We start from the raw sequence: 14891 nt of genomic DNA, 5'->3' as shown, positions 1-14891 counted from the left end.
GATGAGCAAAGTCTTGACTATCAGAAACACGGAGTTTATTTTAAGAAGAAAAATCCCTTCTGTCCACTCCTCCAGCCTTCCTTGCTCAGCAAGAAGACAATGTGCTGCCTCCTGTTGGGCAGGTCATGAGCAGCCCAGGTGAGAACGGCCTCCAGCATGGACTCTTCTCTCACAGGGAGCTCCCCCTTCTCCAGCAGGCATTGCAGGTCATTGAAGGAGAGCTCCAGAAACTCTGCGGACACCCTGGTCACCTCCTCCAAGTGACGCAGGGTGAACTCGTGGGCTGCTTCTCGCAGGTCAGCGCAGTAGTAATAGTGGGTGAATCTCCAGATGCCGACGCAGTTTTCCGAGCACAGCTGGGCTTGTAAGAAGTGGCAGCAGAGGCTGACGATGCCCAGGATGTTGAACCGATCTGCCGCCACGAGCAAACTTTCAACGTTGTCCTCTGTGACGGGCACTGTGCCGGTGTAGGCGTACTGGATGAGGAGCCCCATGGTTTCAGGGGAAGCGCCGTGGATTTGATAGACGCTGCTGTTGGCACTGCTGCAGTTGCTGGAGAACACATCGCTGAAAAAACCAAGAGAGTGCTGCTGGGGAAGAAAGCGGCCTTGCCGTGGGAAACCCTGAGCCCGTTCTCCCCTGTGCCCCCTTCCCCGCGCACCCGTTTGGGCACTAGCAGTAGCCACGCTGGGAGGCCGTGGAGTTTGAGGAAGGAAGGCTTTACTGGCCGCTTGTTTTCAAGAGGAGCCACAGGGCGAGTGGGCACCTGGCTTCAAGAACAGCAGAGAGTACCCGTGTGTGGGGAAGGAAAGCCTCCCGCCTGACAGCAGAGCAGCCAGGCTGGCCACGCTCCCAGCCCCGCACCCTAGCTGGGCCTTCTCAGACACCACTTCCAGCTTGTGGAGGCCTTTGGGTGCCTGGGCAGGGAGCAGGAGCAGGGGGAACTGCCGGAGGAGAGTTGGAGTGCCGAGGGAAGCGCTGGAGATACAGCCAGGCACAGTGTGGCACGGAGCAGGGAGCGCTGGTTGGCCCCATCCCCTCCTCTTTCAAGCACTCACCTGAAGTACGCACTGCAGTTGGAGAGCACCATCTTGTGCACATTGAATTCAATGCCGTCCACGCTGATGGTCACGTCGCTTGGCGTCCCTTCCGGGCAAAGCCCGTGGAAGGCGGTGCAAGCCACAGAGCTCATCTTCCTCTCCCTGGGTGAGGAGGAGGAGGATGCGCCGCCAGGCAAGCTGTCGCCCACCTCCAAGCCTGAGGCAGTGGGAGACGCTTCTGCCACTCTGGGGTGCTTACGGCACTTTGTCCTTGCCCTCCCTCCGGCGTCGTAGTAGAAGCCCTGCCTGTCTGCTGGCTCTGGAACGTGCCCCATAATGACATCACAGACGTGGGGGGGACCGGGACTAGGAAAGAGCCCAAGCTTGCAAAAGAAAGCAAAGAAGGGCAAGAGACTTTTGGCCAACCGGAAAATAGACGGAGAAAGCAAGTTTTCCAACCCAGCAGCAGTGTCTATTGCTCACTGTAAGGCATTCTTGCCAGGAACATGACCGTAGCTAGAAAAGAGAACTTCTTGCCAGCCTGGCCTTGGAAGCTTGGGACCTGACAAACACTTGGACTGAACAGAAGCTCTCTCAAGAGCTAGCGCTTTGAAGCAGCAACGCTCCCAGGGTCAAGGCCCACCTTTCCTCAGGGCACACAGCACAAGCCAGATTTGCAAAGCCAGCCAGAAAGCTGAAGGCAACCTAAAAATGCAAACCGCCTCTTTCCACCAATGCCAGTAAAAACGCCACGAACACCGCAGGATGGGAAGTTTTCTTGGAAATACAGGAACTGCAACAGAATCCTCATCTTCCCATTTAGCGTTTGTATTTTCAACCCCATACAAGAAGGAAAACGGCAACGCCACTGTCAGTCTCTGGAAAAGACCCCATTCCAGCAGATAGGACCACATATGAAGCCATGTCGAGGTCACTCGAAGTTGCGGGGGGATTCCCATGGGTGTTTTGGGGTTCCCCGTGTGGGATATTGAGGGTTTTTTGTGTCCCGTGGGTGGGATTCAGGAGGATCCTGGGGGGACTAGAGTGTTAATTGGTGGCTTTGGAAGGCACTGTGTGCCCTTTACAGAGTTTGGGAGGGGTTGTGGGTCCTGAGTGATGCCCAATTCGGCACTAGAGTTCCAGTCGCATTCAGTGTATTGAACTGCCATGATTACGGATGCAGAACAGCACAATGCCCTTTTGGTGTAGTCGCATTCAATGAACTGGCAGAGCCAGATTTCAGAAGTTTGGTCCCGTTCAGTGAGAACCCTCACAGCTAGAGCAATCGATAGTGCAGTTTATTTAAGCCACAGAATTGCAGTCTTTTGGATTGTCATTGATAATACACTGTCTGCAAAGCACATGCAAGTAATATACCAGCATAAAACAACTTGAGTAAGATAGTAGCATAGAACAACTCTACACAGAGATTTCTAAGTTTCCCAGGGAAGCACTGGGTACAGCTGAGTCTTCGGATCTCTTCCAGTAGGTGTTCCTATGAGGGGGGAAGAGGCTCAGCCTGTCAGCTGGTGCCAGAAGTCAGCGATGGTTCATGATGGTGTCTTCCTGACTTGTCTGCGACGGTATCTTCCACAATATCTCTCTATTCTTAAACCATCTTTATACTACTTTTTACCTTTCGGGTGGAGCTTGAGGGACTCTAGTCATACATACCTGTGTCACGATTGGTGTAAAATGTCCTCCCTTCGCATTTAAAGGTATAGACTAGCAAAAATTCAGAGTGCAGACACAGTGAGGGGGTGGTCACACCTTGGAGGTGGGTAGCCTTTAGGCTGGAGGTGTATTTTGGTATTATAATGACATTATAACAAGCAAAGTTCAACTTAAGGGCATGAGTTCTACAAAAAATAAGAAACTGTTGGCTCAGGGTAACAACGATGCAGCTTATCAGTATTCACAGTGCCATAAGTTCCCATTCCCTGTGCTGATGCACAGAGTTTGGCTACGATATCTTCACACCATCCCGCTCTCTATGCAGGTTTTTTCCACCTTACAATCTGCTGACTCTAAGATTGCAGGGCCTAGGGAACTACAGGGGAACACGTTCGTTGCATATCAGCTGCACTCCACCCTGGAAGTTTCTTCAACGCTGTACCTTTTCTTAAAATGTGAATATAACATTAGTTTCTAAGTCACCTCCATCAATCATCCCACGACCAGTTTAGGACATCGCTCCCCGACCAGTACCCAAGTAATTATTTCAGACAAAGAAACCTCAGAGCGTGGGAGGGTAATGCTAGGGGAAGGAGCTGGATGGCTTCCATATGGGCAAGCAGATCTTTCCCTTGTAAAATGAGGGTACGTGAAGCAGAGACATGACCCTCCATCTCTTTCTCTAAACACACAGAAGCATTTACAAGGTGTTGCCAGCATATTTCACTCTGACATCACCGATGGCCTTGACACCCCTGTCCAGGCTGTAGGCAGAAGGGGTCCTCAGGGAGCTGAGGTTTGTTACCCTCAGCTTCCTGGAGAAAGACGTGAATGAAGAATTCAGAGGCCTATGGTGGACCCACAGCTCCTTCGTGGTGCAGAAGGAGGAACTTGCAGGAGGACTGCGCTGTATCCCCAGGTCTTTAATCGTGCAGTAAGTGACCTCTGGGCACAACTCTATTTCCTTGATGGTACAGAACATGGGGCGCTGGAGGGGGCTTTTGAAGCTGCTGAGATGCATCACAGGGTTTCCTGTTGACTCCCTCCGCCTCAGCAGTGGATACTGCACCTCTTGGGTCTGCAGGGACTTCTGCCAGGAAGGCCGTCCCATCAGACACATCCACACCAGCCAGCCTGCTAGAGCCAGCACGGTCAGGACCAGCAAAGCCAAGGAGGCCAGGTAGAGCACCCAGCGCAATAGGCAGCAATGCCTCAGCACCCACTGCCCCCACTGCGGACCCTCCCCACCGGCCTGTGAGTGCAGCATGGGTACGTCCAGCCATGGTGGAGCATGGATGGAGCATGGGCAGAGGGGGAGAGGTGCAGGTGGAGGGGAAGGTGCAGACTGGGTGAAGCGTGTGGTGTCCAGGGGAGCTGGCGGCGTTGGGGCATGAGTGGAAAGCATGGTGGTGGAGACGATTGGTGTGGTCGGTGTGAGAGGAGAAGATGAAGATCTGACAACAGAAGAGGCCTCTGGCATGGTAGTAGAAGGCACTGCGGTGGAGGTGGTGGAAAATGGGCCCGTGGACACCATGAGAGTGGCATGGGTGTTGGTGGTGCTGGCGGTGAGGGCCATTTGGGGATGGGTGCTGTTGCTGGGAGGTCTGGTGCTCACAGTGGTTGGCAGTGAGGTGGTGAAGACGAGAGTGGTGGATCTGTGTGGGGTGCTGGCGGGAGCAGCAGTGAGAATGGCAGCAGTGCTGGGGGTCTGTGTGGGGGTGATGGTGGGACTGGCTGGCGCAGGGGTGGTGGTGCTGGGAGCTCTGGTGCTTGCAGGCATTGCATGCGAAGTGCTTGGGGTGAGGGCAGAGCTGAGGTTAGGTCTTGCAGTAACGAGGGGAGACCGGGTAACAACATGGGGAAGAGTAGTTTGCTCTCTGGGGATGTCTGGCTGGCTGGGGGAGAAGGGGATCATGGTAGTTGTCTCCATTGGTTCTTCCTCCTCATCATATTCATCCTCTTCCTCCTCATCCATATCCCCCACATTGCGGCAGTTGGGCTTGAAGCGGATAACGGGCTTCCGCTGATGCTCAGGGGGGCTGTGGCACAGCACCCTCTCCGGGGCAACCTCCACCTTTGTCTTCTCCAGGCCTCGCTCCGGCTGATAGACACTGCCCTCATTCTGCAAGATCCAGGACCGCAGGTAGCGCAGGTCGCAGTCGCAGTGCCAGGGGTTCTCAGTGAGGAAGACATAGGCGAAGAGGTGCCCCTCAGGGAAGAAGCCGGTGGGCAGGGTCCGCAGGCGGTTCCCTGAAAGCCAGAGGGTCTCCAGCTTTTGCAGATCCTGCAGCAGCTCCTTGGGGAGCTCCTCCAGGAGGTTGTCTGAGAGGTCCAAGTCCTTGAGTGCCCTCAGCCCCACAAAGGCCTCCTGGGGCAGAGTCCGCAGCTGGTTCCCTCGCAGGTCCAGGTCCTGCAGCCGCGCCACAGTGAGGAAAGCCTTCGGGGCCAGCGCCACCAGGCTGTTGTGGGCCACGGCCAGGCGGGTGAGTGAGGGCAGGCCGTGCAGGGCAGGCAGAGCCCCCAGCGCATTGCGAGAGAGGATCAGCTCCCTCAGGGACGGCAACGTGTCCCCAGTGTGCAGAGCCACCAGCCCGTTGTCAGACAGGTCGAGGTCCTGCAGCTGGGTGAGGGGCAGGAAGGCGTCAGTGGAGAGGGACACCAGACGATTGCCGCTGAGCAGCAGGATGCCCGTGTCCCTAGGCAGGTCTTGGGGCACCACGCTGAGACCCTGCCCTGTGCAGTTCACCTCCAGGAGGTCCTTGACCTTGTTCATCTCCGACAGGCAGGGCTGGCCAGGGTTGGTAGTGCTGGCTGGAGGCAGCAGGGCCAGGAGGATGAGCAGGAGCACGGCAAGGACTCTCATGGCCTGGAGGGGAGAGCCAAGAGGCGTAGGCACAGGCAGGCATGCACCTACAGGTCACCTTTCTGTCCACGCAAGCACCATTTGTAAGAGAGCTGGCATCCCCCACCACACCCTTTGGGAGCCCTCTGAGCCCCACATCTCCTCCCTGGGAGGATGGAAAGGAGAGATGAGTCCCACAACTACTGCCAGCACCCACTCTGTCATCTCGTCCTTGGAGGGCAGGAGGTCCAGCAAGGAGACACCATCTCTGCCCTTTCGCTCACCTCATCCTCCTCCACGGGAGGCAGAACCTGAGGCACACACCTCCTCATGGTGGTGCCTCCTCTGCCGGGGTGGCATTGCTGCCCTCACCACTGCAAAAGCAATAGCTCCGCGGTGTTCACGTCCCTGCACACCCACACCCACCCCAGCCCAGAAAAGCCGTGTGCTGGAAGAAGCTCCCTGACTATGCTCTTACCCAACACCAGCTGAGCCCTCTGCTTGATTTGGGTTCACAAAGTAAGAGTCACATCAAAAAAGCTTCCCACGCAGAGATGTGGCTACCCGGAGTACCCAGCCCCTGACGGACACCGATTCCCTGGGACTCACCCGTGGACCCTCCATCCTTTGCTTTCCTGCCCAAGTGCTGGTCTGGTGGCAGTGCTGGTGGCAGCACTGCCCGGGCGCTCTATCAGCAGGCACAGCTGTGGGAAGGGAGCTGCGGCTTCCTGAGAAGCCAAACCCATCTCCTGTCCTTAGCACAGCCCTCGCTTCAACTGCGCTGCCACACCAGTCTCCTTGGAAAAGCCTCAACTGGAGACCGGCTCCATAATTTCTTGCTTCTGCGCAGTGAAGGGGGGAGGGCTGCACTCCGGAGGAGCCCTTGCACCTTTTTACATCCTGGGAAAAGGGTCCCTTACACAAATGTCTGCCCCTTCCTCTGCTTCAAGGCGGCTCTTTCTCAGCACGCTCTGGCCCTTGATCCTTGAGGCACCTCAGGGTGCCTAGTTGGCATACCAGCGAGAAACAGTTTCTGCACATTACCTCAGCTAGTTGTTCGTGGTGTAGACAAGGGATCCTTTCTTTCTGGCTTGCCAGAAAAAATGGGGATGGCTCTTCTGGAGAGCTGCAAGACAGCTTTAACATCTGTGGGAGAAGCTGCAGCACAGACCAGGCAAGGAGATTAGAGGAAGAGGAAGGAGCTCGGTTTTGCAGTTCCTCCTGCCGTCTGCTCCTGCAGCCTAGCTGTCTCCACTACCCTGGCCCATAGGTCATTGCAGAGCATCTTGGACTGCAGGGCTGGAGGGTCATCCAAAAGCTGCCAGGGGATATGCTACAGAGGAGGGGAGATAGTAGTTTTCTACTTGTTTTCCATTCTGTGGATTGTGGTGGGTCAACCCTGGCCAGCAGCTAAGCACTGCCTCTATAGCGGGATGGGGGAGAGACCTGGTAAAGCAAAAGTGTGATAAAACCCCCTTGTGGGTCAAGATAAAGACAGTTTAATGAGTGAAGGAAACAGAGAGAGGAAAAAAAGTGATGCAAAAGTGTTCGCTCACCACCTCCCACCAGATCGATGCCCAACCAGTCCTCGAGCAACACTACTTTGAGAGATTCCACCCCCACTCGCCCCAAGTTTTATTGCTGAGCATGACGCTGCATGGAATGGAATGTCCCTCTGGCCCATTGAGGCCAGCTGCCCCCCATGTCCTCTCCCAGACTCTCTCTCATCCCCAGCCCTCTCGCTGCAGGGGGATTTTAATTCAGCTTGCAGTAAGAGGGCTGGAGGCAGCAGCTGAGGCAGAACCTGGGGGGCTGGTTTTTGATTCTCCATCAACGATTTCCAGCAGAAAGCAGGGGATAGGAAGGGAAAGGGTCTTCTCATAGGATCCCAGGGATTAAGCCTTCATGTGGTTTCCCCTCCTCCACAGCACTACTCTTACCCTCACGCTAGACCTAGAGCATCCCCTACGACACCACCGGTTGCTCTTCCATGCCATGGCCACGCGTTCCCAACCCACAGCCCTTATCATTGCTCGTGCCTCTCTGTCTCCCTTTTCCAGGTGGATGAATGCACTAGGACACCCTGAACCTTCAAAAGGTCCTTCACCCCACCTGCTTCAGCCCCTGAAGGAGCAGGACAAGAGAAAGAGAAGACCCAAGGAGTCCTTGTGCACGGTAAGGAACAAAGCTGAGACATGACCACCAACCTCTGGGAGCATTACTCCTGGGGGCTGGGCAAGCCCAGAGAGAAAGGTGAAAGGTCTAATAGCATCTTTGAGCTGCTCCCTTTGGGTTCCTTCATGGTGCGAGGATGGATCTGCCCAAGGTTAAACATGAACTGACCTACCCTGGCACACACGCAAGTGCATCCTCTTTCGTTCCTGAGAAGCCTGTGAATTCAGCAGTAACAGTGATGCCTTCCCTTGGAACGGTCCATGCTTGCTGGACATCCGCTGAATGTGGTGCGAAAGGACGTCTGGCCTCAGAGGAAGCACATACTTCTGTTCTCCCCCTGCAGGTGGCAGTTTCCACTACAGCAAAGTAATCCGGAGTTGCCTGAAAACATGCCTCAATACGAGACACCCTTCTTCATATGAATTTTTCGTTTCTCCAGCTTCATTTCAGCCCATGTGGGACATTCTGAGCCTGCTCCGGGTCCTCAGCACTGTAAACAAAAGCAACTTTTCCTTCCCTAGAATGAGCGACCAAAGGTGGAAATCCATCTCACTGTCTTAGATGTCTCCAGGTGAGATCGTCATCTGGGCTCGTGCGGCGGGCAGGCCCGGGGACAAGCACAGCCATGGACTCATCCCATGGACATGCCTTCGTTGCCTCCTGTAGGACGTGGTGAAGCATTTTCTCAAAAGTGCCTGCAACTCCCCACAGGCTAAAAGGAGGTGGAAACAACGCCTCGGACACAGACATTTGGTGCTGACACGCATACAGACGAATCCTACTGAAGTAACTTTATTCCGTACATTTAAAAAGCGATCCCTGTTGTGGCAGTGTCCTTTCAGTAGAAGTGTTGTTCAACGGGCAGAGAGTGAGGATGAAAGGCAACAGTGACAAGCTGCAGCTGGGGAAACTCTGACAGACATAAAGGCTTAATTCTTCCCCTTGAGAGAGCTGCAGCCCTGGGGCAGACGTGCGGAGAGGAAACCAGATCTCCACCCTTGGAGCTCCTATGCAATTCAGCTGAACAAGGTCCAGAAACACCTAAGGCAGCTTTGAGGTTAGCCCTGTGGTGAGCAGGTGGTTACAGAAGAAACCTCCACAACTTCCTTCCCACCTAATTCTTTCCGTGAGTCTGAACTACTGAGGTCCCCTAAAAAAGCCTTCTCTTACTCACTCCTTTTCATCAGGGCCACATTTTGAGCCACGTCCCAGGACCCAGCCAGACCCAAGGCAGTACTCTTATTCCCTCGAACGAAACCAGTGGAAATGTGAAGATGGGAATCTCCTCATCGACACTGAAAAATGCCACCCGTCCTTCTTCGTAATCCAGAGAGACACGAATCCGCTTGGGAGTCTGGATTTCAGGAAGGAGAGTGCGATTAGGGGATGTGAGAGCTTGGAAGTGTCCTGCCCACTGCCCCACTGCCCAGATGCCCTCCTCCGGTTTAAACTCGATCTCGCCTTTCCTTTTCACATCTTCTCTAGAGACGCCCACAGTCCAGCCTCCTCCATCCACCGCCTCCACCTCCCAGTAGTATCTCCCCGAGGTGAAGCCTTCACGGCCCAGCACGCAGCGCCATGGGTTAAATCTCTCCGGGATGTCGGGGATGTCCTGCCGCGTGTCTTGTCGTTTCACACTTTTGCAGTCGTCAGACAGGACAAGGTCACAGTGGGCTGTGTCCGGATCCAGAACCACCTTCGCTGCAGGAGAGATGGAGTCAACACGTCATGGCAGAGCTCACCCCGGGAGAGATCCTTGCTGGGGCTGCACAAGGAAGAAGAAAAAGGCTGCAAGCGACGGCTGGCAGACTGCAGCTTGGCAAGCTGCATAAGGTAACAATATTAGTGCAAGGAACAGAAAATTAAGCAGAGAGATGACATCGAGCAGGGAGGGGAGAGGACTGTCAGCAGACCTCCAGGCTGAAAAAGTCCCCGTGTTTCTAAAATGTGACCAGCACTGCTCACTGAGGAGCAGGACTCTCCAGACTTGCCTGAAACTGGGGCAACTGGTGTTTTGAGGCACCAAATGACCAAGGAGCCGGAGTGTTACGCTTCCTCCCGTAAAGCGGGGGCTGGCAGAAGCACCCCCGGTCCCACCAGCAGCACTGCAGGAGGGGAACTACCAGGATGGGAGCTTAAAGCAGGGAAGATGATTCAGCACCCTGAAAGACCAAACTTTAATTACCTTCTTCTATTGGCACTGCGTATCTTCTCCATGCTTTAAAAAAACAAAACAAAACAAAACACAAACCGCAGATGAGATGTAATCTGAACACACTTGTACTGGATTAGCTGAGGATAACGAGACGCCAGTCTAGTGGCACGTTTTCTGAATTGTTGCTGTATTTGGGAAAGTCTTCTCACAGCGTGTAGCTTCAAAACTGCAACATGGAGCTATGAGAAAGTGCCCCATCCATTTCCCACAGATATGCCCACGCTGCCCGCCCAATTCAGACAGATCATAGAATCATAGAATCATAGGGTTGGAAGGGACCTCTGGAGATCATCTCCTCCAACCCCCGGCCACAGCAGGGTCACCCACAGCAGGTGGCACAGGAACGCGTCCAGGCGGGGTTGGGATGTCTCCAGAGACGGAGACTCCCCCACCTCTCTGGGCAGCCTGTGCCAGGGCTCTGCCACCCTCACAGCAAAGAAGTTCCTCCTCGGGTTGAGATGGAACTTCCCATGGGCAAGTTTGTGCCCGTTACCCCTTGTCCTGTCCCCGGGCACCACTGAGAAGAGCCTGGCCCCATCCTCCTGACACCCCCCCTTTCAGTATTTATGAGCGTTGATACGATCCCCCCTCAGCCGTCTTTTTTCCAGACTGAAGAGACCCCAATCCCTCAGCCTTTCTCCATCAGAGAGGTGTTCCAGTGCCCTCAGCATCTTGGCAGCCCTTTGCTGTCCCCTCTCCAGCAGTTCCCTGTCCTTCTGGAACCGGGGAGCCCAGAACTGGACACAGATATTCATGGTCTGTTTGTACTTTCTTTGAAAACTGAAAGCATTTTCTTCTTGATACAGAAGCATTACAGGGAATAGCTCAAAAACACACAGAGAGCAAAGGAGAAGAACATTTCTGAAATGAGTTCAGCATTTGCTACCTCTTCCTTTCCCAACAGGAAAATCAAAACTGGGGCACACCTGCAAAACCCAGGTGAGACCATGGCCCAACTGAAAAGTCTCCCACACAGGGAAGAGGATGATACTCACCAAGCTCCTCAGCTTGCTTTTCTGAAAAACAAGATAAATCAGCACAAATGGGCCGTGGGACGTTGATCTGGACATAACGTCTCCCATAACCACCCCCATGTGCAGGAGGGGGGCGTTTCAGCCAGTGCCCTCGCCCACTCCAAGCCTGCTGCTCTGCTCTGCAGGTGATGGGGCAGGTTCTCCTGCTCAAATCTGGGCCGGGAAGAGGTCTCTGGGAGGTCCCTTGCCTCCAAGGGGACCTGTTACCCGGCATTTCCACCAAATCACGGTGCCAGTAGCGAGGGCGTGCAGGGCACTCTCACCCTGCCTGCGCAGTCATCCATCCCCAGCCCCCGACAGCATCTTCAATCTTCTTTCATTTTTTCGTTCTCAGATTCACTCTCCCTTTTTACCCCGATCCCCGATCACTTTTCAATTCACGTCACACTTCGACAGTGAAAAAGAAAAAAAAAAAAACAAACCCAAAAAAACAACCGACCACCAAATCCCACCACCCTAAACGGACTCTACGAATAAAAAAAAAATCCTCTGCCAAGGAAGAGAAGCGGACTCACCGATTTCTGCATCACGGTCCCCTGAACAACAGAGAGAAACACGCACGGGTTACTCTTTGACACGCTCCCTTCCCTGGGATCCGGCTGAAGGACCACCCAGGCGAGGGGAGGCTGCGATGGAGGGGGGGCGGATGGGCTGATCCCTACTCCGATTGCAAGGGTGCTCGCGATTCCCCACTGAGCTGCCCTGTGTTTATCTTCCCCATCAATCTGCCTCGGCACCGGTTCAGCAAGAGCTCATTTTTAATAGCCAAATAACTATTTTGTGGCATTTTGCTATAAGCGAGCAAAAACCCAAACAGAAATAAATGCCCTCTTCGGGTGTTGATTTGTTGTTTGGGGTTTTTTTATACTTCTTGGTAATCAGGCAATCTAGATTTTTATAAGAAAGTTCTCAACAGCTGAAGTCTCTGTAACCTTCCCCCACAAACCCGTAACTTCTCAGAACAATTTCACTACTTAAATTAAAATGAGAATGTTAAAAAACACTGACAGCCACTCAGGGAAAAAACGGTAATGACTTTTCAGAGTGAATTTTCATATTGTTTGGGGGGGGGGAAGTAAAGAATCTGCCTAAAAAGGACATTTGGAGGGGACGAGAGGATGAATAAAAAGGCCTGAACGTTTTCACGGAGGATTCCGCTGGGAAGACGGGGAGTGGGACTTACGCAGTGCTGCCTCTTGCATCGCTGAAAAGCAAAACCAGGACAGAACGTCACCACCAAAGCCAAGTCCTTTCTCAGCGGTACAATCGTTGGGGTGGGGAGGAGGCTAAAATTACTCATGATGGAAAAGCTTCAGCCCAGGAGCTCTTCAAGACTTTTGGGGATCTTGCCCACCCTCCCTGGACCCACCTGGGGCAGTGGCCAGCGCTGCCTCGATGGAGATCTGAGCTCCAGCTCCACGGCCGCGGCCAAGGGGCAGGTTTGCATTGACAAGGAGGGAGCACGGGGTTAAATTTCACCTTCAGGGCCACCCCACCATCCCACCCCTGGGGTTTTTTAGTACTGAGATAAAGCTGAACCCCCTGCGACGCGCAACGTGCCACCCCAAATCTTCCTCCAGCTTTGGGAGGAACCTTGAGACCCCTTTGAAAAGCAAAGTTCACTGTTGGTACATCTGTTCACGCTTGCTTTGGTTCTGCAATGACCTTCCTTAAAGTTACAACATTTCGTTATTTCATCATGTCACAATTTTCTATAGTTACCAGCCAAGCCATTCCCCTCCCCCATGGCCCCCAGAAACGTGCCCCAGGAATTCTGCCATTTGAGGGAATTCCTCCAGCGTCTGGAAAACTGAAAGCAAAGCTTACCTATTTTTTTCTCCTGCTTTCCTACGAAAGAAAAGAAAAAAAATAAAAATCTAAATGATTTAAAAAAAATCACCCCTTCCAAAGAGGACGGATTAAACCTCAGCAGGAGTCATAGAATCATAGAATAGAATCATAGAATTGTTGAGGTTGGAAGGGACCTTTAAGATCATCGAGTCCAACCTTTAGCCTACCCTGACAAGAGCCACTTCTAAACCATGTCCCTCAGTGCCCCATCTACCCTTTTTTTAAACACCTCCAGGGATGGTGAATCCACCACCTCCCTGGGCAGCCTGTTCCAATGTTTAATAACCCTTTCAGTGAAAAAATGTCTCCTAATATCTAATCTAAACCTCCCCTGACGTAACTTGAACCCGTTTCCCCTCGTCCTATCACTTGTCCCCAGGGAGAAGAGGTCAGCCCCCATCTCTCTACAACCTCCTTTCAGGTAGTTGTAGAGGGTGATGAGGTCTCCCCTCAGCCTCCTCTTCTCCAGGCTAAACAACCCCAGCTCCCTCAGTCGTTCTTCATAAGGTTTGTCCTCCAGGCCCCTCACCAGCTTTGTAGCCCTTCTCTGGACACTCTCCAACACCTCAATGTCCCTCTTGTAGCGAGGGGCCCAAAACTGAACGCAGTACTCGAGGTGGGGCCTCACCAGTGCCGAGTACAGGGGGATGATCACTTCCCTAGTCCGGCTCATCACACTATTCCTGATACAGGCCAGGATGCTGTTGGCCTCCTTGGCCACCTGGGCACACTGCTGGCTCATATTCAGCCGGCTGTCCACCAACACTCCCAAGTCCTTTTCTGTCGAGCTGCTTTCAAGCCACTTGAGTCGCAGCCGCTTGCAAGGCACAAAGTGCTGCGGTGCCTGCACCATCACCGCCGCCTGGTAAAAAACAGAGGATTTCTGTTTCCTTTAGTCCTCTGTGTCATTTATCCCCTGGGGGGGTGGGTTTCAGAGGGAGACCAAGCCCTGGTGGTTTTGCAGGGCCAGGCGAATGATTGCTCCATTTCTGCTGGCAGAGGAGCGCCTGGCGCACGCTCCCTCCTTTGCCAGCCTTTTTGTCGGAGAAACATCCTTTCTTTTCTTGCCAGAAATGAAATCTCTGGTTCTTGAAGCTCCCTGGCGCCACCCCCGTGTCCCAGACACCAAGACAAGACCCCGCCACGTCCCAAACCCACCCAGCCGTCAAAACCAGGGGTGGCCGAACGCAGCGGCCGCCCAGCCCCCTCCCCAAGCCCCGCGCCGGGGTGATACCTTTAATTTTAAACAGATAAACGGCAATAGTAAGGAGCGCGAACACGGCAACCAGGACCACCCCCAGGGCGGTCATCCAAGGACGGGCGTTTTGGAAAAAGGCATCTGAAAAATAAAATGCCCAAAGGCGTTGGGTTACTCTGCAAGCGGCGGTGGGAGGTTGATGGTTTCTGTTTCGTACAAGCTTATCCCAAGAACGTCTGAATAATCCCCTGGAGGGTGAAAACCAGCTCCTTAACTCTACTCCACAAACTGACAAAAAATAATAATTACAAAAAAAACCCGACCCACATTTTAGTCAAGTCGGCACTTGTTTCGGGCTGATGACATTCTGTCTGCGTACATTGTGGGGGGCAGGCTTAAAGGGAAAAGGGACTTCTCGCCAAATTATTTCTAGTCAAATCATGCTTTCTTCTCCTTTGGAAAAAAAATTATTATACTTCATTAGGCAACGTAGGATGAGAAACAGGGTAACATACACGTCAACAGCAACACTCCAGTGCCAAGCAGTATCACCAGGAGATAGGTATGGGTATTTGGGGAAGTAAATTCTCCCAAATTTGCTCATTCCCAAAGCAGAAAAGGAGCAGGATACAGCTGAAAAGCACGTGATCCCGCAGGGCGGTTTTGTGTATGGTTCGTCCAGTTCACCATCGCGTCTCTGTTCTGACATATTCCCCACCCCAAATCAATCTTCCAGTAAAAAAAAAGGAGCTTTGCTGTTTGACAAGGAAAAAATAAACTATATTCAATATATGTAGATGCTAAAATGAGACACGGCAGTTTATTTCTCATACCAAACCAGTAGGACAGGATTTCACAGCAG

At 53.2% G+C, this 14891-nt stretch overlaps 3 protein-coding genes across 9 annotated transcripts in view; all 3 read right to left on the bottom strand.

Annotated features, from left to right (window-relative positions):
- Positions 1 to 20: 20 nt before the first annotated feature.
- Positions 21 to 3260, bottom strand: LOC141734396 (kelch-like protein 10). The gene is made up of 2 exons (XM_074566129.1): positions 1059 to 3260; positions 21 to 567 (listed from the first exon to the last, which is right to left on the bottom strand). The coding sequence occupies exons 1-2, from the start codon at positions 1373 to 1375 to the stop codon at positions 36 to 38; spliced, it is 849 nt and encodes a 282-aa protein (XP_074422230.1). The 5' UTR covers positions 1376 to 3260; the 3' UTR covers positions 21 to 35.
- On the bottom strand, positions 2324 to 8041 carry LOC141734389 (uncharacterized). 4 transcript variants are annotated; one of them, XM_074566086.1, is made up of 3 exons: positions 7904 to 8029; positions 6601 to 6714; positions 2324 to 5580 (listed from the first exon to the last, which is right to left on the bottom strand). In XM_074566086.1, exons 2-3 carry the CDS (start codon positions 6700 to 6702, stop codon positions 3415 to 3417), a joined length of 2268 nt encoding a protein of 755 aa, XP_074422187.1. In that variant the 5' UTR covers positions 6703 to 6714; positions 7904 to 8029; the 3' UTR covers positions 2324 to 3414. The 4 variants fall into 4 exon arrangements, with proteins under 4 accessions (XP_074422187.1, XP_074422186.1, XP_074422190.1 ...); XM_074566085.1 differs by lacking the exon at positions 7904 to 8029 and adding an exon at positions 7764 to 7860; XM_074566089.1 differs by lacking the exon at positions 6601 to 6714 and having other exon boundaries at positions 7904 to 8041.
- Positions 7035 to 14891, bottom strand: part of LOC141734392 (butyrophilin subfamily 1 member A1-like) — a 17574-nt gene continuing 9717 nt past the window's right edge. For 2 of the 4 annotated variants that reach the window (XM_074566120.1, XM_074566121.1), the window contains exons 5-11: positions 14066 to 14170; positions 12808 to 12828; positions 12164 to 12184; positions 11496 to 11516; positions 10942 to 10962; positions 9917 to 9949; positions 8915 to 9432 (exon numbers count right to left, since the gene is read on the bottom strand). In XM_074566120.1, coding sequence (XP_074422221.1) covers positions 8915 to 9432; positions 9917 to 9949; positions 10942 to 10962; positions 11496 to 11516; positions 12164 to 12184; positions 12808 to 12828; positions 14066 to 14170 — 740 coding nt within the window. Of the gene's footprint in view, positions 9433 to 9916; positions 9950 to 10941; positions 10963 to 11495; positions 11517 to 12163; positions 12185 to 12807; positions 12829 to 14065; positions 14171 to 14891 lie in introns of all 4 variants that reach the window. The other 2 variants (XM_074566118.1, XM_074566122.1) reach the window with 2 other exon arrangements.

This window comes from Larus michahellis, chromosome 23 (assembly GCF_964199755.1).
Source record: "Larus michahellis chromosome 23, bLarMic1.1, whole genome shotgun sequence".
Classification (NCBI taxonomy): domain Eukaryota; kingdom Metazoa; phylum Chordata; class Aves; order Charadriiformes; family Laridae; genus Larus; species Larus michahellis.
The sequence above is the reverse complement of the archived record's forward strand: the minus strand, read 5'-3'. Positions and strand labels throughout refer to the sequence as shown.